Here is a 26,942-nt window from a genome sequence, read left to right as displayed (position 1 = left end):
TGTTTTTTTGCCCGCGCCCAAAAACGCAAACACCTGTGTGGAGGCACCCTAAATTACTCGGTTGGGGCGGCCACGACTCTTGCAAACCCCCTGCACAATTTTTATGCAACAAGTAAGGAAGTCGAAGCCACAGATTTTTGGACAAATCCACAGAGAAACTGCATAAAAGGTTTATAAATGTCCCCCATTGCCCAGCTCTCAGTGAGCGGTAATCGCGCATGCGCACACCTGCCCCGGGGGACATGACTGGTGGGATAACCCGCTAACAACGCCACAAACTCTCCAACCACGTGACCCTCTCCTCTACACAGAGCTGTCTGAGCCGTAAGCCCCGCCCCTTCGTCGCCGATCACGTGATCCCCTGCAGCCTCTACCACTTCCGGTGTCCGGAGAATGTTCTCCCCCCTCAGGAGTCAGACACCCTGACAGCGGAGTGCAGGCCACAGCGGCACCTGATGAGCGGTAAGTGCCGTCCTCCCCGCCGGTAGGTCCTCTCTGACTGGTCGGTGCTGCCGGCGGGCTGTGCTGTACGCTGCTACTAACGGATAGCCACTGGACAAGAAGTAGGAGCTGGTAGAGCCGCGGGGGGTTCTGGGCGGGCAGTGGGGGCCAATATTTAGGGGCTGTGCCATACAGACCCATTTCTCATCACGTTTATCGTTGGATGGCGTAAAGCGATGGATGGTCGGTCTGTGTAAACGCTGCCGGCGACCGGACTGCGACCAATCGTTTATCGTCTGTTCAGTATACATCCCCTGCGGAGCGGCGTGTGCGCTGGCAGCGACCGGTGTGTGAGAGCCGACCGTGGGAACGGGTAAAAATACCGCCACGCGGAGAAACATCAGCGTGTGGTTACTGGTAGCGGGCGACGTCCGCCAACTTTGCCCTGTAGTTTGTGTTTGACTAGGGTGCGGGGGACGCCTGCTTGCTGTCAGTGAATGGAATGTAGAATTCACAGGTGTAGCTTTGGCCAAGCAGCATTAAAGGGATTCTGGCATCACCTTTAACTACATTTATTGGGGTCCAGCAGGACCGGTGAGTATGAGGCAGCTCCCCAGACCCCCATAGTTGGGTCTCACAGGTGATGCCGGCGGTCCTTTCATGAGGTCATGGCATAGAATCAGCCGCTGATGTCATGACAGGTCCTCGTTAACCACTTAGGGACCACCAATGCACCTATTATTGACCTCACTGATGGGCTTTATACCTGCATACATGTTATGTAGGTGATAGTTTGGCCGACTCCTGACAGCCACACTCCTGCTCTAATCTCAGATCCCGACGGTGTAACCCCTTCCATGTCACAGGTAACTGCCCTGTGTAAGCAGAGGATATGGGGAGGGAGCTGCTTCTGTAACCCTTCTACTCCCCGCAGTGCGATCATGAGGTACCAAGGGTTTCCATGGCAGCTGGAAGCCTGTCAAAGCCTCTGTCTGCCAATGTAACTCAGCCTGTGAGGCCCCGCCTCCTGCGCAGCCTAATAAGCTGCTGTCATAGACATAGTAGAATGCAATACGTAAGTAATGCAGTGCACTATCCTAGTGATCCAAAAATCACATCTTCAAGTCCCAGCCAGTTATGGTTCTTGCAATGCCATCACTTAGTCCTGAACGTAAAAAAATAGGGCTGGTCACTAAGGGGTTAAAGGGGTTTACCAACTCTAAATGACCGATGGCCCCCGAATCAGCTGTTTGCCAGGCAGGAGTTGGAAGCACAGGGCTCACCACACACTGCAGTAGCCTGACCTGGTACACTGAAGTGAATGGGAATAGTTGCTGCAGTACTGTGATTGCAGTGTATGGAGCTCCCAGCACACTCCAGCCCCATGCATGAGCGCCCCGGCCCCGGCGACTGCTGATCCCCTGTAGGGCGTGAGTCATTTAGTTCTGAACTGTTTTAGCGTTACATCACAACTAATGATAGTGAATGCCGTCACGTTGCAATCACGCTGACTGTATGTCGCAGCCGCCTTAAAGGGATCCTGTCATCACTTCCAGGCATATAAACCTCCTACAGCGACGGTAATACTGAAGCACCGCTGTGTCCAGAGGTTAGTAGACGGCTCCTAAAGAAATCCTACCTGTGCTTTAAAATGTATCTAGGCCGGGCCATCTCTGCTGGCTGGAGGGTCTCAGAAACCCTCCCTTCTCTGCTGTTGTACTATACAAATATTTTGCTTGCTTCAGCAGTTCACGAAGCGGCTCATACACCGATCATTTCACCATTTTACGGCACACTCATCTGCGCATGCAGCGGCCCACGAAATCCCGGCACGAGATTTGGATCACCTTGTGGGGGATGTCTCAGACGCCATTCACATCGCAGCGGCAGAGAGCGGTGGGTTTAGGAGACAAACTCCACCCATCCAACCAACGGCATCTGTTTGGATCTGGCACAGGAAAACTAGCGGTGCGTTCCCACATCGCTGATTTTGGCGCAGATCTGTAGCACATTTTACCCTTTCAGTTTTATGAAGGGTTAAAACCTGCAGCAGTGGGTGAGCGCACCTTGAAACACTATTTCTCCAGGTAGGACTTCTTCAGGAGTATAACCAACTAAGGTTTGGGAACAGCTGTGCTGCAGTACTCGGGTCTGCAGAATGGTCTCTTTGCAACTAAGATTTAGCAAATGGCAACAAGACTTTTTTTTTTAGTCTAGTCTCCATTTGTGACTGGCAGCACCTCCACTTTGCTTTCTGTAGGGGAAAAAAAATAAGTCTTGCCTCACCTAGAAGGCCCACTGAAGACGGCCTCCACCGCTGCCCGCCATAGAGGAGCAGTAGACAGCGAGTGGCGGGACTGTTAACTACAAGGTCATGTGGTGACACAGCCTTTGCTCACAGCTATGGTGATGCCACCGAGTCACTGGAGACCATGGGGGATCTGTCTATGCTATTGCTTCATTGCTGGCAATCATAAGAGACCGCCCACAACAGCCATCCGTAGCCCTAACTTCAGTGGACAGCTGAGTGAGTGACCCAACGGCAGGGAGGCGTATTATGGTCCTGCCATCCACATAAGCAGGTAGGAAGGTAATAAGCCAGGACGTCCAAGGCTGAATCATACAATGGAGGAGAAAGGCTTCATGCAGATTGCACGTTTCCGTGCCAAAAGGGCACCTTCATCAGATCATGGACAGCCAAGACCGTTCTATTTAAAAAGCAGGAAAAGCCTCCAGGCGGATGATGTCATCAAGGTTCTGTGAGATCACTTCTGCATTCATAGACATGGGATCGGGAATAACTTGCTGATTGGGGTCCCGTGTTCCCTTCGGCCTATCACTGTGGGGTCACTTCTTCCTCCTCCTCTGTGACATCAGAACAAATGGAGTGCTGGCCAGGTGGTCAACGCTCCTTTAATTTCAGTGGGGCTGACGGAAATACCCGAGCGCCTGTCACTGGTATCTCCGGCAGTCACTTGCCTGACCCGCACTCTGCGCAGTCTCCCCCCGGGAGGTGCAGATCGCTTGTGGTTCTGGTTTCACACAAGAATCCTAATTACAATGTATATGGTTGTGGTACTGCGGGGCTCTACTACCGGCGGTACTAGACGGAGGGTTATCTGCTTGGACCTCTGATTGTTCTTGTAGCCACTTGACATGTGGAGGGTTATGTTGACACGGACATGTGAGGATGAAGCCGCGTCTCCCTGTGTAGGAGAAGAACCAAATCTTGGATGGGTTTACTTTCACAAGCTTTTATTTTATCCCACTTAAACCGCATGTCTTATTTCTGGACGATTCTTCAAGAATCCCCCATGGTAGCATTTTAAAGATGGACCGTGCTTGCGTGTGAGTGGGATAGGTTTTTAAAGTATTGTACTTTTGGAAGCCCATGCAATTTTTTTTTTTGTTTTCCACACCTGTGAAAAACGGATGTAAATCTGCTGCGTATCGCACCTTTTATGGCAGCTTTGTATCACGCATGAAGATTGCAGTCAAACTGACCTACATTGTACTCACCCGTGTGATATCCTTCAGACCGGTCTCACACGGGCGGATTTGAATGGCGTCCGCACAGAGGATCTGCAGCAGATGGCATGTATGTAATCGCTTTTTCCTTCACACTCGTGGAAATGAATTGCGTATTCCGCTAGCCGAGGAAAAACAGCACCATGCTCTATTTTGCTGGACACTCCACGCGGACGGCCTCCGTTGAAGTCAATGGAGACCATCCGGTCCGCAGCTTATCCTCAGTTGACATTGCAGATCGGTCACGGGTACTTGCGTCATCGCCTAGCGACGGCGCGGGGAAAAAACCATCCTTAATAGATTCTAGAAGGCTCTTGTATTGCTTCATATTCCTTGGAGCGGGAATCTAGCGCACTGCGAGATGCGAAAATTCTTTTGAATGGAGTTATTCATAAGAATGACTTATTTTTTTCCCTTTCAGATGATGCGAGACTAAAAATCGCAGTGTGGTCGGTCTATGGGCGCTCCATTGAACGCCTCACCCCTTGTTTACGATGAACCTTTAAAGACCCCACATGTCAGCCGCTCCATTTCATAGAAGTGACGTGGGGGGTTTTTGAATGAAAAGCTCTTTGCATCCACATGTAAAATGCATTTGGCAGACGTGATGTGGGGCCCCATATCGCCCGTGTGAATCCAGCCTTCTAGGTGTTGTATATGCCGGTCGGGTGGTTGCACGGCGTGTTGTTCTGTGTACCAGCGATTCGGGGTTAAACATCTTTTTATATCTTTAGTTTCAAAACTGACACCTTGTATGTGAGCGCAGCCAGAATCTGGTGATTAGACCGTGCAGATAAATGTAGATAACAGGGAAGTGCAAAATAAACCCTCTCAGGCCGGTTTCACGCCGCCAAAAAACTTGCGAATGATTTGTGCATTGCAAAAATCTCCCGTCATTTTGAACCCCATTCTTTCAAGTAGTCATTTACACGAGCGGCGTGTCCTATCGGAACGCATCACCCATAAAACAAATCGCACGGCGATGCTCCCTTAGAAAATAATGCGCAATTCCTAAAAAAGAATCGCACACAAATAGGACTGCAGTGCTTTTTTTTTTTTTTTTTTTCTGACTTTCGGTCCAAGAGAAAAATCGCTTTAGTAAATGAAGGCTGTGGGCGCACGGGCGAGACCTTCATGCACATTCTGTCTGTGTCCAAGAGGGGCAGGATTTGTATAGAAAAATAACCCATTTATTTCAGTGCATTAATTTGCACTGGGGCATGCCACATTTCTTGATTTTGATGGCCGCAGCAGTGAAGCATAGTATGCCCCAGTAATCGTGGTACCCGGAGCGGCCCCATTCAACAGAGCAGAAGACTGCACAGCGCAAGCGCGTCTAATGGAAGGAGAAGGCAGCTTTAGTCGGCGCCATGGAGACGGGGACGCCAGCACCAGAGGGGGTAAGTGAATAACTTCTGTATGGCTCATATTTAATGCACGATGTATATTACAAAGTGCATTAATATGGCCATACAGAAGTATATAACCCCACTTGCTGCCGCGGGACAACCCCTTTAATGCTGATGTTTTCTGTAGCATCTGAACGAGCTTTTGAAAATCTCATCCACTTTACTGCTGCTGTGAATGCTGCAGTTGTGCCCGGGGTGACCGTGGCCTAGCACGGGTAAAGCCTGATGCATCAGTTTTTCGTGGCGCACTTCTACAAGCTGGCAGCGAGCCGGGTACCCGCAGGTCTCACCTGTGCTCGGCTTCTGCACTACAGCACTGCAAGCTCATTTGTAACGATTCAGTGGAGGCATGAGCAAACAAATCAATCAGCGATTGTTGTCCCCGGGCGGCCCTGACGTAACCCTTTCATGTCACATGATGGATTTTTCTTTCCGTGATGTCGGCCTGTTTATCCTCCATAGACTCTTGTGTAAGAGGCTCGCGGCGTGTAAACCCGCTCTGATTATATGAAAGCAGACTCCTTCCTGGGAAAGGAACTTTCATGGCTTATTCCTTGGGTAAATTCCATGTTCTTGCAGCTCGGTGTGCAAGTCGATCACAGATTTGTGGTGTTCAATACGCAGGCCATCCGAAAAATATCATCCAACTTTTTAAGTAGTCCTACTGCTCCGAGCAGTTTTTTCTCGATGGTTTTTACTACCTGATACCAAGTAGTAAGAGGCTGGGGTATTTCTTGGCAATTCTCTTTGTAGGCAGTGCCAGGTCTGGTGCGATGACTGCAAACAATACCAATAAGATACGGATGCAAATGGTAAGCTACATTGACGTGCCAAAAGTCATGGGATAACTGTATGTAAATTGATTGAGGTGACGGCTTGTGAGTGAGGTTGAACACCGGCTAGCGTGCTCATAGCAAGGTGACGTGAATTATCAGAGCATGATGGTGGGGGTGCCAGACGGATGGGACATTTCCTCTTCGTTGTGGGGACTTTTAACATTCCTCGATCCTTGGTGTCTTGTGTACCAGGAATACGACATACAAGGCATTACCACCCACAGTGGATAGTTTTGTGGCCATCCACCAGTGCTTAGCTATTGCAACTGGTGGCATCTGGCTAAAATGGCCTGTGCAAGCGACAAAACGAGTCTGCACAAATCACATCCACACTCAATGCGGGAGGCCCTACACGTAGGTTCATGCAGCCTTCTTTAGCGCCTATGGGATACGGGAGCAGCAGACCCACCAGAACACCTCTGTTAACACCAAGATACTGGACATGGTGCCTCCCCTGACCTGGTGAGGTTGGTAACTGGACCCAGAGGCCTGGCAATGTGGTGAGGTCCAACATGCCATGGTACTAATTGTTTTGGGCTGATGGAAGGGTTTGTGTGTGGCACAGATCCCATAAAGTCATGGACTCCAGTTGTCAACAAGGCACTGTGTTGGTTCCTTACTGGTGTGGGGTGTATTCTCATAGCATGGGTTGGGTCCACTGGTCTGCCTAACCATGTCATTGACCAATGCCTGCTATGTTTCACTGGTGACCATTCGCAGGTCCTCATATACTTCCACAATGATGGAATATTCCAACAGGATAATGTACAGGCCCAATTTGTGTAGAATTGGTTTGAGGAGCATTCCTACTAAAAGTGTGTTCTGCACGTTCACCTGACATGAGCCCAGTTGAGCATTTTAGAGAGGTCCATTCTCACCTGAGATCCTACACCTACAAATACCATGTGGCTGTGGGTGGCTATCTAGACGGCATGGCTCAACATCCCTCCAGACATCTTCCATCCCCTTGTGGAATTGTTGCTACACTTCACTAAGTTCAAGGGAGTCCTACAAGTTCTAAGTTCCTGTCCTGTGACCTTTGTTATGCTGGGGTACTTCCGTTCCAGGTATGTGTCTTGCTCTACGGTTATGGTATACCACTGCTTTAAGTAATGTTTAGAGGTGTATTCCATAGAGTCCTGCAGGAAGATCTGATTAAAGGAGACTCTCTTGGATGCCAACCAGAGATTTCTGGCACGGCACTAGAGCTTGGCTCAGCATGTCCTGTCCGTCATCTCTAGTGACAGGACTGACCAGTGCCATCGGGGGTTCTGTACAAAATACGGTGGCCCGTTGGATACAGTATGAGATTGCTTCCTGAATTCTGCTTCTCTTCTACATTTGGTGAAAGCAAAGGCAGGTGACACATTTACCATCTATTTCCTCTGTGGGAGAATCTTTAGGCAGATCTACAGTAGATACACAAACCTGTGAATTCATTCAGGAAACATGGGTGGGAGTTGTAACATCCGGCTGAAGGACACTTGTGGTCGGCCTCATCATGTCTACGACCAGCCAGCCTTTCTACAAGAAGTAAAATGTCTTTTACGTGGTCCCCAGATCCTGTGTGGGGAGACATAGTGTTACTATAGCGGTGTGGCGGTGTACTCAGAAGACCGATACCATCCAGTAATGTACCTGCTAGAATACCGGGGAAAACGGGGGGCAGTAACCCTTTATGTACCAGCGCTTCCAGTAAACTCATCACTGCTGATTATATCTGTAAAAGGAGTTTGTTTCTCACTTTGTCATGCTACACCAGTCATGTCTCTCTTTGGGATAAGCTAGTTGACAACCTCTGTGATGACCATTGTAGTTCTCACGGGTTGTCGGACACCTCCTGAATGCCTAAGCTGTTGATATATCCAGTTGTACTAGTCTCATCCTCCTTCATTACTATGCAGATTTGACACAATGCTTGTTGGAAAGTGATAGCCCATGTGGTCACCCATTACAGTTGTCATACAGCTTTGATCAACGCCAGGGGGAGAACTTTTCAAGGCGTATTTCAGTCTCTTAACATGATGGGTTATAGCTAGGATAGGCCATCACTTTGATTGTTGGGTCTGATCTCTGGGACCCTATTGATCTTGAAAATGAAGGGGCTGCAGCGTCCCTTTAAAAACAAGTTGAGCATATGGGGGGAATTGCCTAGGAGCCCATCTTTCTCGCGCCCAGCTAGTATAAAAACATTTTTTTTCTGAAATTCTGCAGTGTTTCTGAATAAAACATGCCTATCTGTAAAGCTTTGTGCACAATACCATACTCAGGACCTTGTGCTGTCAGCAATAATCCATGGACGGCACACAGCCCCATTATAGGACTATCAGGCTACACACATTGACACCTCAGCCCATAAAGTGATGACCTCCCCCCTCCCTGCCATTCCATATTGCTGTCAGGAGACGGACAGCGCAGGAGGGGACAAGGGACAGCGGCGTATGGGTGAGTGACACGAGGCGGGAGGGGACATGATGGGCACCCATTCTTCTGCCCAGCCAACCAAGTTATGGGCGTTTGTTGTGGGCTTGCATTTTGTCTCCACCCATTCTTTTGGTGGAGACAAGATACACCAGTACCGGGAGCTTTTGTGAAATGATATTGATGGTTTAGGGCTTATTCACATGGGTGATTTTCATATCCGTTGCTATCTGTATTTGTGACTGAATGCACACAGACAGCCCAATGGCCTATAACTGTAACAGTGGCTATACATGGACTGTAAGGAGAAAACAAAAAACAGCATTTCCTATTCTGGTCCACCTTCTCGGACAGCTATGCAATCAAGTCAATGAGAGTGCAAAAAAATATGAAGTGTACATGGACATTCGTGTATACTCCACTAATCCCTTCTAAACACTTCTAGCACTGCTGCAGCCAGTCACTGCCTATAGAAGGTCTCTACTGTGGCCAGTGATTGGCTGCAGCAGTCACATGTCCTGATCAGCAGCAACCAGGAAGATCATAGTGGTTGTGAACCAATTTTAAGTTGTGGCAAAACCCCTTTAAGATTTGATCGGTATGGTAAGTCGTTGCACAGTGCTCATGTCAGACAGCTGATCATCCGGGTCCTGAGTGGCGTAGCCCACTGATCTGATATCGATGACCTGCCCTGAGGATAGGTAATCAATATCTTGGTCACGGAAAACACCTTTGCCGATGGCCTACTAGTGGAAGCTGCTCAGTACTGGATGACCGTTCTGCAGTGACGTCTCAATAATGTACTTTTTTTGCTATAAAAGCAACACTGTTTAGGTAGGACAGTAATTGCCCTAAATAGATGCCGTCAAGCACAGACGAGGGGTGGGATCAATACATCAGTGTCTTAAATGGCACACAGCTGAATGTATTTCTGTTGGCCGTCGTAACATTAAGAGATTCTCTCCTGTACAAATTTATTTGCTAATCGAAAAGGTTAAACAAACACATTTGTCAGAAAAAGGGAGAGCGGGCGCTCCGAAGTACCCGTGTGTTTGGATAGTCTGATTTATGAGGTAACCTAAAAAACTCAGCCGCTCTCTGTTCTTTCTGGCAGCGCGCTTCCTGAAGGTGACTTTGGATTTCACGTAACCCAACTGCTACTACAGAAGACTGGAGACGGAGGACGCCATGGCTAGCAGGGGAAGCACAAGGGCTAATGGAGTGGGCCAGACAAAAATCTGCCAGTTCAAACTGGTGCTGCTTGGAGACATGGCTGTAGGAAAATCCAGTCTCGTACTGAGATTTGTCAAGGGTCAGTTTGACGAGTTCCAAGAGACCACCATTGGAGGTAAGCAGAACGGACGCAGACTCTCTTTTCTCCACCCTTTTTCAGTCGTCAAAGGTTTTTGGTATTGACTCTATCATGTTCCCCCTATAGCTCCAACTTTGTTAAAATAACTAACAAAATGAGCAGTACTTACCCCTCCTCTGCCGCAGGGATCCAGCACTGCAGCCCCGCTTTTCTTCCAGTATTTTATGTAAGATGATGTCACCTGACTGTTGCAGCATTGCCGCCCATTCTGCTGACATCAGCATCACATCCTGGGGGCGTGAGTTCAGAACAGTGACATCATCTTCCACATCAAACAGTGGTGCTACAGCGCTGGATCCCCACGGCAGAGGAGGAGTAAGTACTGCTCTTGTTGTCCTAACACAGCTGGAGCTGTAGGGACTATGTTGTCCGGTCCCTTTAGGTGGTGGCAACATATAAAGTTTCGTATGGGTGTATTGGGCCTGTATGTGTGTCTGGACTTGGGAGTTGCTCTCTGGTTAATAACTGGTTGGATTTCAGAAACAGGTGGGGCGTAGAGGTGACGAAAGCACACGGATATAGAATGGTTTACTGCACGCCGTTGGGTAATTAGTAGGCATCTGCATACTTTATAAGTTTGTTTTATATGATTTATATTCGCTGCTCCCGTATCTGACTACTGTGAGGATGAAGCATTCTGCGTGATCCTAGAGAGAACTGTGTGGAGGATCAATTACAGCTGAACATGCTAAAGCCTCGACAGGAGGGAGGGCCTCTAGAACCCCAGGGCAAAATGTAAACCAAGATGAGCCCTGGTCATACGGGTATGCCCATTGGGGCATATGGATGTCCTAGAGCTGAGACCCCCTTTCGTTACTATGAGCCATGACCCAAGAGAGCAGCTCCCATCCAGGCAGAGTTTGAGCTGGTCTGTATTAGGGGTGGCAATGTAACGCTACTTTTTTCCTACAGCGCCCATTACAGGGGAAGTGAATGGGTAGCCACTGCAAAACCAACTGCTAGGAGTGGAACTCATGGCGATCAACTGATCGCCCACGAGGCTACTTTCTAAAAGGGATCATCTCAGGTGGCATAAGCCCCTGGTAATATGACTTTAGAGAACAAAGTGCTAGTGAGTTGCTAAGTTGCATGGAACTCCTTTTACTTTTATGGTACCTGCTTTGTCTGTCTGATTGCCTTTCATATGTGGAAATCCAGTGGATTGGGGAGACGCTGATAATCGTATGTCTATAGGGTGATTCAAAAAGAACGGTACAAAAGTATTACTGATTTCTTCATACTTGAATTGATATACAACAGCCAGAAGGATATGACTAGATGGAATTACTCCAAGTTTGTAATGCACCTTACAGATGTCTGCTGCTGACACTGGGTGACCTAAAATATTGCATCTCAGCTGCAGAGGACTGATGGCATATGATATGGCGGGGCTCATCTGGGTAGAACCGGGCTACTGACCTGTCATGTCACCAACAGCACCCACATCCAACATCTGTGAGGGGCATTAAAAGCTTGAAGGGTTCTTCTCTCTATGTCATTCTTTCCTATTGCACCATTCTGAGTCCCCCTGTATTTAGTGATTCTCTGTTGTATGCCTTAGATTTAATGCAAGAATTATTTTCACAGAATGGCAAAGTTGGAAGGAACCTCCAGGGTCATCAGATCCAACCCCTTGCTCAGTGCAGGATTCACTAAATCATCCCAGAGAGATGTCTGTCCAGCCTTTGTTTGAACACTTCCATTGACTGAGAACTCACCGCCTCCTGTGGCAACCTCAGTAGCACTTATGGTGCTCATAGAGCAGGTCCCAAGGAGTCCAGGAATGCACTCTGAATACTTACCCGGATCTATGTATCCACGTTGTCACCCCTGAATTTCGGCGCACAGACAGTGCCACAGACCCGTTTGCACAGGCGCTGCGTGTACACTCCCATGTAGAACAGTGGAAGTGTGCACAACCTGCAGAAATGAGTCCGCTGCACTTCCAGAGGTGACACTGCAGTAACAAGGATAAAACGCTACCCCCGGACTCCTTGGGACCTGCTCTATGAGCACCATAACTGAGTTTATGGTGTTATAGGTGATGACTGGTTCAAGGTATTAACAACCGAGGACAACACTTACTGACCGCTAATGATAGGTGACTGTGAGCATGCTCCGAACACTGGGCAGGTGTACATGCTGGGATTTGTAGTTCCACACACCAGCACTGGTAGTATGATCTATCCTAAGTGCTGCACATCATGCATGAACTATACCTGGGATAACCCTGTGATGCTCCATAACTGAACTCTAGGTGGTAATGCCTCTTTCCACTGATCAGATACTGCAGTCGGCTTGTATTTAAAGGCCATACTGTAATACATCAGGTATAGTCACACTGCTTTTATTTTATTTTTTTTTCCTCATTGGAAAAAGTTTTGAAGTTTTTTTTGTTTTTTTTCTGCCATTGTGCCATACTGCACTTCTTCTGATAGTCATTTCACCTTGTCAGCAGCAAAGGATCGTGGGAAACATTAGCCTAGACGTCACGTCTGTTGCAAAACATCACATGCTCAGAGACAGAAATAAGCTTGGCAGATCTCCCGATGGCTGAGCCGGGCGGCTGCGTTCACCGTCCCGCTGGATCATAGTGCTTTGTGTTGTGCAACACACAAGTGCAGTCATTACTCTCCGGAGGAGGAGGAGGGCTGTGATCACTTTCCACATGTGACTGTAACATAGTCGCTGATGGAATTGCAAAATATTATTGCCTCATCTAACTGTGGATGAAGTACGGCTTCCATCAGCGGGGCATATTCAGAGAACTACTAAGTAATATATGCTGGGGACATACAGGGACCGTATCAGTTGTCACAGACCCTACATGGCACATAAAGCTACAGTAGTACACAAAGTTACAAGTGAAATCTGCAATGTCCCATCCCCTTCTGCTCTGCCCGTGTTATAAAGTATGTCGGTTCTGTTGGCCTAGCATTATATTCATGGATCAGGAGGCTCTGGATGAACAAACCCAGATAACACGAGTACTGCAGTTCTTGGCATTTTTGAAAGATGGTGAAGGGGTTTATTAGATACCTTGCGAGTTCTTTTAGAGTACTGAACAGCATTGGTGCAGCATAGAGGGAGCATGACAAAAATACTTGTATTTTTTTGGCATGGTTTTGCGGTCCCCGGTTGATCAACATGTTTATACTTTGGTTTATTTACCAAGCTTGAAAACCAATCTTGCATTGCCTGGTCGACAGGATTTTGGATTAGACTTCTAGTCCTCTTTTTCATACTGCTTTTGTAGAGATGTGTGTTAAAGGGGATTATCTGGGATTTAAATATTGATGACCTTTCCTTAGGTTATCCGTATCAGATCGGGGATGGTACGACTCCTTGGTACCCTTGTCGATGAGTTGTTTGAATGGGCTTAGCACTATGGCCTTTTCTTTGTGTACTAGGCACCGCTGCTACACAATGTACTGCACTCCTGGTATTGCAGCTCATTCGTGTTCACTTGAATGGGACTGAGCTGCAGCAACACCGTGCAAACAATGAACTTGACAATATACCTCTTAGGCAGCAGTCTGGACCCACCTTGATCTCCTATTGATGACCTGTCCTCAACATGGAAGTGTTGAATAACCCCATTAAGGGTGTGCCATAAAGAATTTTTTTTTTCCTTAAAGGGGTTGTCCCGAGGCAGCAAGTGGGTCTATACACTTCTGTATGGCCATAATAATGCACTTTGTAATGTACATTGTGCATTAATTATGAGCCATACAGAAGTTATAAAAAGTTTTATACTTACCTGCTCCGTTGCTGGCGTCCTCGTCTCCATGGTGCCGACTAATTTTCGCCCTCCGATGGCCAAATTAGCCGCGCTTGCGCAGTCCGGGTCTTCTCCTCTTCTCTATGGGGCTCCGTGTAGCTCCGTGTAGCTCCGCCCCGTCACGTGCCGATTCCAGCCAATCAGGAGGCTGGAATCGGCAATGGACCGCACAGAAGCCCTGCGGTCCATGAAGACAGAGGATCCCGGCGGCCATTTTCAGCAGGTGAGTATGAAGACGCCGGACCGCCGGGATTCAGGTAAGCGCTGTGCGGGTGGGTTTTTTAACCCCTGCATCGGGGTTGTCTCGCGCCGAACGGGGGGGGGGGTTTAAAAAAAAAAAAAAAACCCGTTTCGGCGCGGGACATCTCCTTTAAGTCGCTTTTTTTTCTAGTCTGATCTGTAGCTTCAAATACAAAAATATTACGTGGGTGTACCGTAATAGCAAGAGATGGCACCACTCCACCTGCTTGGGTAGTTGGCTTTTGTGGGCATCCTTAGCTCATTGTAAGAGTGCCCTGCCATTGTGTTAGCTGACAGCCAAATATCGCAACTGGCATGCCAAAGTTGATGAAAGCAGCTGACGACTGTGCATTGTGTATGGCCAGCTTTAGGCATGGGGGTAGGACAGTGCAAAAACATGGAGAGGTATCTGTTCTTTTTTGGGGTGCAAGGCAGGGGTTCTAGAAGAGCTGATTTATACAGTATGTATTTTGGAGTTTCTACAGTAACAGCCCTTCTACGTATTCAATTCATAACATTCTTTTTAAAAGGGAAATATTGGTCACAACCATCTGTCAATATTAGGGCTGCAGTTGCCATATTATGTATATGGCCAGTTTTAAAGGGATATTTCTATATTCATATCTATCTTAAAAGCGTATTCTAGTAGGAATGAATACTCGGAATCACCCACTTTCCATGGGATAGAGGATAACTAGCTGATCAGTGGGAGTTCGACCACTACGACTCCCACTGTTCGCAAGAACAAGAGTCTAGTTGGTCCCCAAATGAATGGAGCGGAGGTCAAGCATACCGCGCCACTGCTGTAGTCATTTCAGGGACACTGCCACATTCACGGGTTTGACAATCTCGTGTGTGTGAGTGAGAGACTTCTGATCTTGTTCTTGGGATCAGTGGGGGTTCCAGCATTCGGACCCCAAAGATCAGCTAGATATCGCCACTCAGGTAAGATGAGCAACTATGTGCAAAGTGTTTTGTGTTTTTTTTTTTTTTTCTTCCCCCCCCCCCCCCCCCCCCCCCCCCTCCATTTCTCATAATTGTTAGAAAACTGATACACTTCTGGTAGCCCGGTAATAGATTAATCGAGTTCCCTTTTCTGATGTCCCCAGCTGCCTTCTTAGCTCAGTCCGTGTGCCTCGATGATACAACAGTGAAGTTTGAAATCTGGGACACTGCTGGACAGGAACGATATCACAGTCTTGCCCCCATGTACTACAGAGGAGCACAAGCGGCTATTGTGGTGTTTGACATCACTAAACCGGTAAGGATACGCTGATGTCAAGGCTAAAGAGTTCTGATGCCTTTTTTTTCCCTAGGTTTTCTGATCCTTCCTGGGGAATCTCTTATTTTGGACATGACGTTATGGTTCTTTTACATAAAGTTAAAGCTTATGCGTTTTCATTACATTTTCAGCAGCAGCCCAGGTCTTCATTGGCCGCTGCAGTTTGCTGTGTTAGCTCTATCCAATCTGTCTTCCATGCAGATTTACTTATTTCTCTGCTGTTTGCAATACACTTGGAGGTGGCTGTCCAAAACTGCTATGCTGCTACTACTGTAGTGGTCAGGACTTCCTCTCCCATACTGCCTTGCGTAGCCCTGCTCCAATCAGCTGCAAGGCAGTAAGAGAAGCAAAATGCCTAACGACAGGCAGTGGATTGCAAAAGTGATGGAAGGGAGATCCCCAGTGGCAGGCACTTCAAACTTGATTTTAGTGGTAAAACAAAAAAAATAATGCAAGTATATTACAAAATTGCTGATCCATACACGGGCTGTTAGATGAGCAGAAGTTATGTCATAAGTTGTCCATTTAAATAATATTGGAGCTGCATTACATTACTTGTACAGATCCACTTTGCATTATAGTGCAGAGCTGCATTCTCAGTTGTGCTGGTATTAAGAACGGTCAGTAGCACATCCCTATTCTCTTAGATGAGGCCCTGAAATTCGGCAGGATTTTCGGTTTTCCCACAGATTGCATGAAGACTACAACAAGTCTTGTGGAAATAGTGAGTTGCAGGGAATGCTGGGAAAGTCGTAGTATTTTTATATATATACACTCATCCTCCCACTTCCACCAATGCTTTCATTTTTCGGAAAACACCTGGTTAGATCCAAGAATGTTGTTGTATTCACTATCTTGTGAATGGGATGAATCGGCCGCTGTTCGGGCTCTTTACTGCTTTCATTAATAATACTCCTCGCCGTTCCGCGAAGTTAATTGAAGTTATTTTTACTGAGGCGCGGCTGTGAGCCTGAGCGCACCCCCACCTGGTATCTGGGGAGTCACCTTGCAAATTTTAATAGTCTTACTAGAAACCTGCTTTTCAATAACCGTATGGCTTATCCATTTAAAGGCTCTGGACACCTTTGTGTGGAGGTATTGTTTATCTACCTAAATGCAGGTATTTTGGCTGGCGACCATTTTTACAATGAAACATTTTTCCCCTTTTTAGTTTTCTGTAGCTTCTACAGATCGCTGTATAGAGGGGCTGCAGGCCAAGTCTCAGGAGATGTCAGTGAGGCTGGACTGCCGCTTGGTTCCCCTCTGCTCTCTCTTCTCCTGTGCGTTATCTTCTAACTTATGACTGCAACAAAGTTTATTTCCATTTTCCACATAGATGTTGTTACCACCTTTTGGAATTTGCAAACGCACGACCTCTATGAGATATTCTGTGGATATGCCATAAATGTCCTTTTAAAAATAAGAACATCCTCCTCTTCTATCTATTTCTCTATATCTCTTCAATAACACTATTTTAAAGGGCCACTCCGGCGAAAACGCATTTTTCCATCCCTGCCCCCCCTCACCTGATTGCTTGTCACTCTGGAAGTCTCCTTTGTATATTGCAGCCACTTCCATACACTGATGTTTATCAGACACCATCCCGATGGTGAGATTTTTTAGGTTTCACATCAATTCCATGATGCATCTGCACAGCATTAGTTAGAGACTGTACTATTTCTGCCTGCTGGGTGAATAGTTTAATTATCATTACCTTCTATATTTACCTAATAAGCAACAGACCATAAGTGTACAGTCAGAAGGATGAGTTGTGATCTCCTCTATTATATCTGTGTGATCATAATCCGTACTCGTGAAAGGAGCGCCTACGCCCTCCTCTAGGCAGTTTCTGTGGTAGGGGCCATGTAACAGCATCACACAGGTTGAGAAACTGACTGGAAACTGAACATATAACCCCAAGTAAATCTGAGCTGGTCAGAATTGAGATCACATGACCATCTGAGGAGAGAGAGGCCAGGAGCTTCAGATAGCGTTCCCTTGGTTAGTTATTTCTTTCTATCTCCCTTATATATACTGGGGGGCTAACTGCATGATGAATGAAAGAGAATCACCAGAATGACCCTTTAAAATGATCCGAATAGTAACTCTAATGAGAGATGAAACCTAATATTTTTTACATCCCTTCTGAGGCCTTTGTCTTTATTTCCTCATAGGAAACCTTTGATCGGGCAAAAGCATGGGTTAAAGAATTGCAGCGGCAAGCCAGTCCTAACATTGTAATCGCATTGGCTGGTAATAAGTCTGACTTGGCCGAGAAGAGGATGGTGGAATTTGAGGTACGCTGCTTTACCTGGACGGTTATCTAAAAAACCGAGAATTTGATGAGTTTGACAGAACTCTGATCCATTAAAGGGAATGCTCTTGGTGTAAAAAAAAAAAAGAGAATCCCCACAGGTCCTATTTTGGTGCGTGAAAACACATCAAAATTGCCCATTGAATTTAATGCCTGCATGGAAGAGAGAAAAAACAGAATGCACTGGCATGGCATGGCATACATGTGTGCTCCGTGTTTTGTTTTTTTTCCCTCTTTCGTGCAGCCATTGACTTCACTGGATGTTTTAAATTATATCAATTGGGTGACTTTTGTTTTTCTGCTTTTAACCCCTTAATGACATGGCCTATTTTGAGCTTAAGGACCAAGCCTTATTTTTCAAATCTGACATCTGTCACTTTCTGTGCTAATAACTTTTGAATGCTTTTACTTATCAAGGTGATTCTGAGATTGTTTTTTCGTGACATATTGTACTTTATGTTAGTGTAAAAATTTCATCAATAAATTTTGTCCTTATTAGGAAAAAAAATCCAAATTTACTGAAAATTTGGAAAAATTCACAATTTTCAAACTTTGAATTGTTTTCTTTGTGAGATAGAAAGTCAAACACCACAACATAGTTATTAATTAACATTTCCCATAGGCCTACTTTACACAGCAATCATTTTTTAAGTGTTATTTTACTTTTTGCAGACTCCACAAAGTATATAAATTTAGCAGTAATTTTTCACATTTACTAGCAAATTTCAAAATCTAAATTTTTAAGGACCAATGCAGTTCAGACAGTTTTGCCGAGCCTGTATATCAGAATCCCCCATGAATTGCCCCATTTTAAAATCAGCACCCTTCAAAGTATTCAAAATGGCATTTAGAAAGTTTATTAACCCTTTAGATGTTTTACAGGAATTAAAGGAAAGTGCATCAAAAATTAGAACAGTTCCTTTTTTCTACTGATTTTCAATATAAAACCTTTTTTTTTATATAAAACAGTAGGAGTTAGCAAAGAAACAAAACTTGGAATGTATGACCCAGATTCCGCAGTTTTTAGAAATGCCCCATATGTGGACGTAGCCTGTTGTATGGGCACATGGTAGGTCTCAGAAGGAAAGGAGCGCTTCTTGTCTTTTTGAATGCAGATTTGGCAGGAATAATTTTCAGACCCCATGTAGTGTTTGCAGTGCCCCTGAGGTAGCAGTACATTTGAAACCCCCAATAACTGACCCCATTTTGGAAACTACACCCCTCAGGGAATTTATTAAGGGGTGTAGTGAGCGGTTTGAACCCACAGATGTTTGAGGATTTTTTTTTAACAGTTTGAGTTCAATACGAAAAAATCAAATTTTTCACATAATGTTTAGATTTAGGCCCAGATTTTCATTTTTCACCAGTGGCAGAAGGAAAAACGTACCACATGATGCGTTACCCAGTTGCTCTCGAACACGGAAATGCCCCATATGTGGATGTAGCCTGTTGTATGGGCACATGGCAGGACTCAGAAGGATAGGAGCGCTTCTTGGCTTTTTGAATGCAGGTTTTGCTAGAATAATTTTCAGACCCCATGTAGTGTTTGCAGTGCCCCTGAGGTACCAGTGCATTTGAAACCCCCAACAACTGACCCCATTTTGGAAACTACACCCCTCAGGGAATTTTTTAAGGGGTGTAGTGAGCGGTTTGAACCCACAGGTATTTGAGGAATTTTTTTTAACAATTTGAGTTGAGAACGAAAAATTCACATTTTTCCAATAATGTTCAGCTTTAGGCCCAGATTTTCATTTTTCACCAGGGGCAGAAGGAGAAAACATAGTCCATAATGCATTACCCAATTACTCTCGAGCACGGAAATGCCCCATATGTGGATGTAAACTGTTGTTTGGGCACATGGCAGGGCTCAGAAAGAAAGGAGCGCTTTTTTTGAATGCAGATTTTGCTGGAATAATTTTCAGACACCGTGTAGTGTTTGCAGTGCCCCTGAGGTACCAGTGCATTTGAGACCCCCAACAACTGACCCCATTTTGGAAACTACACCCCTCAGGGAATTTTTTAAGGGGTGTAGTGAGCGGTTTGAACCCACAGGTATTTGAGGAATTTTTTTTAACAATTTGAGTTGAGAACGAAAAATTCACATTTTTCCAATAATGCTCAGTTTAGGCCCAGATTTTTATTTTTTACCAGGGGCAGAAGGAGAAAACGTAACCCATGATGTTACCCAACAGGGAAATGCCCCATATGTGAATCTAAACTGTTTTTAGGGCGCAGGGCTCAGAAGGGAAGGACTTAGCATGTGGCTTTATGTACAAGCTGTGCGAAGTACATCAGGGTAAAACGTCAGGGCAATAAAAAAATTAAAATTTCAGGGACGTGTGGTAGATCTTAAAACTCTCATTTATACAGAGGCCGGGTTGTGTGGGGCACGTTTCACACTGGTATATGGTGTCTTTTCTTATCCCCTGTTTGTAGCACACTCTGCACCTCTTTTGGGTCCTTCCCTTCGTCGCAGTGGAGGGAATTTCACTGAGAAAATGCTGCCCTGGTACAATTCTTGTGGCCTCGCTTCCAGAAGTACTGGTCCTCTCCCCCACCTCCTGGTCCCCAAATATTAGGTCCTTGATAACTTCCTCTTGAAATTCAAGGAATGTCCCCCTGTGGCCTGCACCTCGGAACAGCACGTAGGCATTATACAGTGCCATCTGTACGAGGTGCACGGCCAGTTTTTTGTACCACACCCGTGTTTTCCGCATGGCTCTATAGGGCTCCAGTACCTGGTCTGATAGATCGACCCCTCCCATGTACTTATTATAGTCGAGGACGCAGTCTGGTTTGGGGGTCTCTGCACTGGTACCTCGTACTGGGCAGGGGGTACTGCTGTGGCCGTGTATTGTCGTCAACATAAGGACATCCCTCTTGTCCTTATATTTAACGCACAATACATTGTCGCTGCATTGGGCCCGGCTCTCACCCCTTCTGAGCAGTTGCCCAAGCAGCGTCTTAGGGAGGCTTTTTTGATTTTTCCGAACAGTGCCACATGCCACTGTTCCTCTGGAAGCGAGGCACTGAAACAGGGGGACACTGGTATAAAAGTTATCCAGGTACAGATGGTAACCCTGGTCTAATAGTGGGTGCACCAGTTCCCACACTATTTTCCCTGTTACTCCCAGCACGGGGGGGCATTCTGGGGGCTCAATTTTAGTGTCCTTCCCCTCGTAAATACAGAACTTGTGGGTGTACCCTGATGTACTTTCGCACAGCTTGTACAACTTCACACCATACCGTGCCCGCTTACTGGGCAGGTACTGGCGGAATTTTAGCCTCCCCTTGAAGTGTACCAGGGACTCGTCTACTGCAATGTTTATCTGTGGGGCATACGCCTGGGCAAACTTGGCGTTAAAATGGTCTATTACGGGCCTGATCTTATACAACCGATCGTAATTGGGGTGATCGCTGGGGGGGCACAGCTGGTTGTCATTGTAGTGCAGAAATTTTAAAATACACTCAAAGCGCGTCCTCGACATCGCCATGCGGAACATTGGGGTGTGGTACAAAATATTGGTAGACCAGTACGCCCTGATTGTTGGCTTCTTTATTAGCCCCATGGTTAGTATAAGCCCCCCAAATTTTTTTATCTCTGGTGCATCCACAGGGGTCCACTTATCGGGTCTGGCATAGCTGGAGGTGGGATTTTTTTCTATAAAATTCTGGGCGTACAAATTCGTCTGGGTAACAATATGGGCAATGAACTCTTCAGAAAAAAAAAACTTGAAGAAGTCCTTCCCTCTGAGCCCTTCCGTGTCAAATTGAATCCCTGGGTTCCCAATAAAATCAGGGATCTGGGGTCTGTAATCTTCCGGGGTACTCCAGTGAGCATCTGATGCATTGGGGTCAGTGGCGGTCCTTGGACGCCTTCTCGGGGGTGCAGGGAGCTCAGACTCGCTGGATGAGGATGAGGAGTCGGAGAATGCCAAAAAAGTGGGGTCGTCATCACCACTACCTGAGTCCGAGTCTGATGCAATGATTGCATACAGTTCCTCTGAAGTGTACCTCTTGCGGGCCATATTTATATAAAATGGGGCACACGGGGAAAAAGTTTTATTAGATGGGACACTGCGGGATGGGGTGACCACGGGACGGGGGTCGGAAAGAACGCGGAAACTTATGTGGTGTATTCACGTGTTTTTTTTTTTTTTCTTTTTTGTTTTTTTTTACACGGACGAATACACTGACACAACACGGACTAACGACACACTACACACTAGACGGACTAACGACACGCTACACTAACTAATGACGGGTGACGGGACAGGTAACGAAATGGGAACAACAGGAACTTTTTTTTTTTTTTTTTTTTTACACAGACGAATACACTGACAGTACACGGACTAACGACACGCTACACACTAGACGGACTAACTAAACGCTACACTAACTAATAACGGGTGACGGGACAGGTAACGAAATGGGAACAACAGGAACTTTTTTTGTTTTTTTGGGGTTTTTTTTACACAGACGAATACACTGACAGTACACGGACTAACGACACGCTACACACTAGACGGACTAACTAAACGCTACACTAACTAATAACGGGTGACGGGACAGGTAACGAAATGGGAACAACAGGAACTTTTTTTTTTTTTTTTACACCAAGGGATACACTGACTACACGCTGCGCTACACTACACTGCTGATCGCACGCTACAGCTCACTCACTACACTTCTGATCACACACTACAGATCCCTCACTCACTACACTACACTGCACTTCTGATCACTCACTCCACTCTGCTACACTACACTGCCTGATCAATCACTCACTACACTCACTACACTACACTGCCTGATCAATCACTCACTACACTCACTACACTACACCACACTGATCACTAACACTCACTCCACTACACCACACTGATGACTAACTCCTCTCCACTACACTGATCACTAACTCCACTCCACTCCACTCACTCCCTGCCTAATCTACACTCTAATCGCTCGTTTTTATGGCACACAATACGGTGGTTGCTCTTTCTACAAGCACCGGAAACACACTGCGGTGCTTGCAGACAGAGCTCCTATTCTAAACAGCGCGAACACCGCTGCCGCTCTGTGATTGGTCAGGGAGTTTTTCCCTGACCAATCACAGCGATCGTGGGGGAGGGACCGCTCTGATTGGTCCCCAGCCCGGATGCCTCGCTTGTCTGTCGACGATATCAGCCAAGATCGCTGCTGTGTCGCCGCGATTGTCACCGCGGCGACACTTTAATGGCATGACATACCAGGTACGTCATGTTGCGGGAAGTATCCCGCTACCATGACGTACCAGGTACGTCCAGGAGTGGGAAGGGGTTAAACAACATGAAAAACAGACAATGAAATGACACTCAAGTTAGAAACGCAACAAAAGCTGTCTGCACACTGGCTGTCCAGAGCGCGGAGTGGAATCCGGCAACCCAGCGTACCTTCTCTTTTCTGTATTGCAGATGACCACCGACACTTGCTGTCAGTCATGCGTAGTACAGAAAATTTGTATTTTTTTTTTTTTTTTTAAACCTTTGTTTTTCCCGCAATGACGTGGGGACTGCGGCCTATCCACAATGTCAATTCGGCTGCTTCCATTGATTTCCGGATTCTGTAGAAAAATAGAACATACTGCCATTTTTAAATTCACTTGCGGAAATCGCAATCGCTGTTCGCTCATGTGAGCGGATATGCAAATGTTCTACTTTTTCAATGTGTGTGGATCGTCAGTGCAAGTGATTATTTTGTGGATTCTGCAATTCAAATCTGTTCGTGTGCAGCCGGCCAAAGGCTGATGTGAAATCACACTCGCCTGTGTGAATGAGGCCTTAAGGAAATACTCCAGGCAAACATGATGCATCCTGTTGTGTATGGTGCGGGTCTTGAGCGAATCGAAGAACAAGAGGAGCATAATTATCGCTCCTCAAACCCTGCGCTAAACCTAATACAGTGTGTGTAATCCATCATGACAACTCACCTGCCCACATGGCGCCCTCGCTTCACCCCCTGTATTCACCCGATGCCACTTTATACAACTTTTTTTTTTACGGATGCTTTGAGCAGTGGCAAAGGAAACAAAATAGCTGACATTACACTGCTCCTCCAATGTTGTTACAATTTTTACTGCATTATGGCAATTCCCTAATCTACTGTGACAAGCCTTGTTTTATCTGCAAGCAGGAGTCGTCAACATGACAGCAGCGGGGGTCTCCGATTCCTTGCATTTGCTCCTTGAGTCTGTTGGTGAACTGTAGACATGGACTACATACGACGTGGCTTCTCTGCGCTACATGTCGCTAGTGACACTACATTATGGAATCAAGCCTAATATCCTATGTATCACCAAACCGGAGGCCTGGGGAGCACAAAACACCCCTTTTAAATTGTGATATTTTTTTAATGGTCATTCACCAGAATTAATCAATTCATGCTATTTTATTGTTGGCCTGCGGCTTCTTTTCTTTTCCCCACAGGAAGCGCAGACATACGCAGAAGACACTGGACTATTATTCATGGAAACGTCCGCAAAAACTGCAATGAATGTAAACGAGTTGTTTCTAGCAATTGGTATGTATAGTGTGTTTGAAAGTGAAAGCTCACCGCGTATTGTTACATATATTATACCAAGTGGAGAAATGAAGGTTCTCCTGCGTGTATTGTAGGTAATGTGAACTTGTGTTACGGGGGAGGTTCCTTCAGTAAGGGTATGTAAAGCAGGGGGATACTACAGCGTCCTATGTGTGGCCTGGTAGTCGGTCTCCTTATACACTCCCACATGGACTCTCACTGAGTCTAATATTATTGCATGGAGGCCACACATAACACTGTAGGGTTCAGAGAGTCAAAGTGTTGGTTATGTGCTAATGAATGGAGGCAGATCAAGCCAGAGATCGCTCCTGCCGCCCACCTCTAATCACAGGCAGTCATTCATAGATAACGAGTAGTTATTAGGAAATTGTAGTATTGGTGTTTCTGGTGGCGCCAGCTGGCCACACACACACACCTCTACTACACGCGCACGCACGGCTCTGCCACGTGCGCACATAACGGGGATCACAAGCAGTACAGCATTCAGGAGGAAGGACCTATGATGACGTCACCGTCGTGATCAGGGGCGGAGCATGTAACTCACGGACAGACTGGTGGTCATTAGTATTTTGAATGACTGCCTGTTTACACTGCCCAAAATCCTCCTTTGATTTTTATGTCTACAGAAACTAAACAGCGAATGAAAAGCGAACTAATTATTTGTTGTTCAGTCACTGGCAGCGTTTACACTGATGGTTCTCATTCAGATTCTTACGATGCACTGAGATTCTGAACGATAATCTTTCTGTGTAAAAGGGCCCTAAGCAATCCCAAAATTTCCCTAGAGTTCGTTTAACCCCTTAATGATGCTGTTTTTTTTTTGTTTTTTTTTCCCTTCCGTGTTTTTTTTCTTCCCTTTTAAAAAATCATAACTCCTTTATTTATCCATAGACGTCGCTGTCTGAGGGCTTGTTTTTTGCGGGACGAGTTGTAGTTTTCAGTGTTGCTATTTAATGTACCATATAATGTACTGAAAAACTTTTTAAAAAATTCTGAGTGGAGTAAAATGAAAAGACATTCCGCCATCTTTTGGTGCTTCTTGTTTCTGCGGCCTACAAACTGCAACAAAAATGACATAACTTTATTCTATGTGTCGGTGCGATTACTACGATACCAAACCTATTAGGTGTTTTTTGGTTTTTGTTTTGTTCTTTTAGTTTTTTGGTTTGTTTTTTTTTTGCTGTACTAATTTTGTTTTTGTTTTTTTCAAATTTAATTTTTAATATTTTCTGCCACCATCTTCTGCGTGCAATAACTTTTAAAAAAATTTTTCTTCAACATAATTGTGCCAGGGCTCATTTTTTGCGGGATGTCCTGTAGTTTGCATTGGTGCCATTTTGGAATATATATGTATAACTTTTTGATCACTTTTTATTGCAGTTTTTTTCTTGGAGACAGGGAGACCAAAGAAGTGCATTTCTGGCGTTCTTTATTTATTTATTTATTTTTCAGATGACGTTCACCGTGCGGGGTAAATAATGGATTACTTTGATAGATCGGACTTTTACGGACGCGGCGATACCAAATATGTGTTTTTGTTTTATGATTAAAAATATGGCAAGGGGGGGGGGGGGGGGGGATTTAAGCCATTATTTTAGTTAGCTTTTTTTTCTTCTTACAATTAGTTAAACTTTATTGATTTTATTTTTACTTTCTTTTTTTTAGTCGTCGGAATGTGTGATTGAGCCCTTGCACTGAGGAATGAGTTTTAACTAATATTCTTTGCTTTCTTCCCATGCAGCAAAGAAAATGCCCAAATCAGACGCCCAAAACCCAACTCATGCCGCCCGCAACAGAGGTGTAAATCTGCAGGGGTCAGACCAGCAGCCCAGAAGCGGGTGCTGCAGCAGCAATTGACCCCGGGAAGGACGAGAAGCCTCTTCAGTATGCATTTTCTACACATTATTGTGGCCGCTGTCTAGGAAGCCGCCTCTGTTTCTGGACAGCTGGTGGGAGTTTGTTTGGCTCTTTTTTTTTTTTTTTTATCATAGTGTTAAAAGTAAGAAACCACAAAATGGTTAAAAAGAAATCCACTCCATTCTCAGAATGCAAAACTACAAGAAAACTGCGCTAGTTTTCTGTGGTAGTCACTTCTTCCCACGCTGGACGAATGGCAGTATGATGTGCTCTGTGCTTTCCTCTAAGCATGTCCAGCTGACTGTTAATAACCCGCCGTCACAATCTGCAGTCTATAGAGTCCGCATCAAGAAGACATGTCTGAAGCAATAGTCTGCAAGCACTTAAGGAAATCCTCCGCGATCTGCATGGAGCCGAACCTGGACAGTTCTCGAGCTGATAGGCCGCTCAGCACTAAGGAGGTTTCTAAGCAGCTAATGACATGGAAAGTCAAACGTCCAGTTGTACAGCTGTGTGTATGAAGGACCTCGGCCGACTAGACCTACTGCATCTCAGCACTTCTCACCCCAATATGGCTGTTCTGTTACTCTGATGTGATTGCCCCCCCCCCTACACCACCAACCCCCCTCCCCTCCCCCCCATCCTCCTCTGCGGAAGAACAAAACACTGTGGACCTATTGCACTTTACCTGCCACCCATTTATATTTATCCTGAAAACGCAGATTTTTTTCAGACCCCCTCGCCCCTCCCTGCAACCTTCTTCTCAGCAGAGTGATAGAACATGCTCTGAACATAACTTTTGTATTGCACCTTCAGATAATGTTTTACTTGAATCCTAAAATATTGATTTTTAATGTAACATTAAAGCAAAGTGAATCAGAA

General features: G+C 45.9%; 1 protein-coding gene across 1 annotated transcript; it reads left to right on the top strand.

Moving 5' to 3' along the window:
* The first annotated feature begins 325 nt into the window (after nt 1–325).
* Nucleotides 326–26,942, top strand: LOC136576412 (ras-related protein Rab-5B-like). The gene is made up of 6 exons (XM_066575680.1): nt 326–462; nt 9,750–9,983; nt 15,138–15,289; nt 17,485–17,607; nt 24,089–24,182; nt 25,945–26,942. Exons 2-6 carry the CDS (start codon nt 9,824–9,826, stop codon nt 26,058–26,060), a joined length of 645 nt encoding a protein of 214 aa, XP_066431777.1. The 5' UTR covers nt 326–462; nt 9,750–9,823; the 3' UTR covers nt 26,061–26,942.

The sequence above is a fragment of the Eleutherodactylus coqui genome, chromosome 8 (assembly GCF_035609145.1).
Source record: "Eleutherodactylus coqui strain aEleCoq1 chromosome 8, aEleCoq1.hap1, whole genome shotgun sequence".
Classification (NCBI taxonomy): domain Eukaryota; kingdom Metazoa; phylum Chordata; class Amphibia; order Anura; family Eleutherodactylidae; genus Eleutherodactylus; species Eleutherodactylus coqui.
Note: the sequence above shows the minus strand (reverse complement) of the source record. Positions and strands in the feature narration are given on the sequence as shown.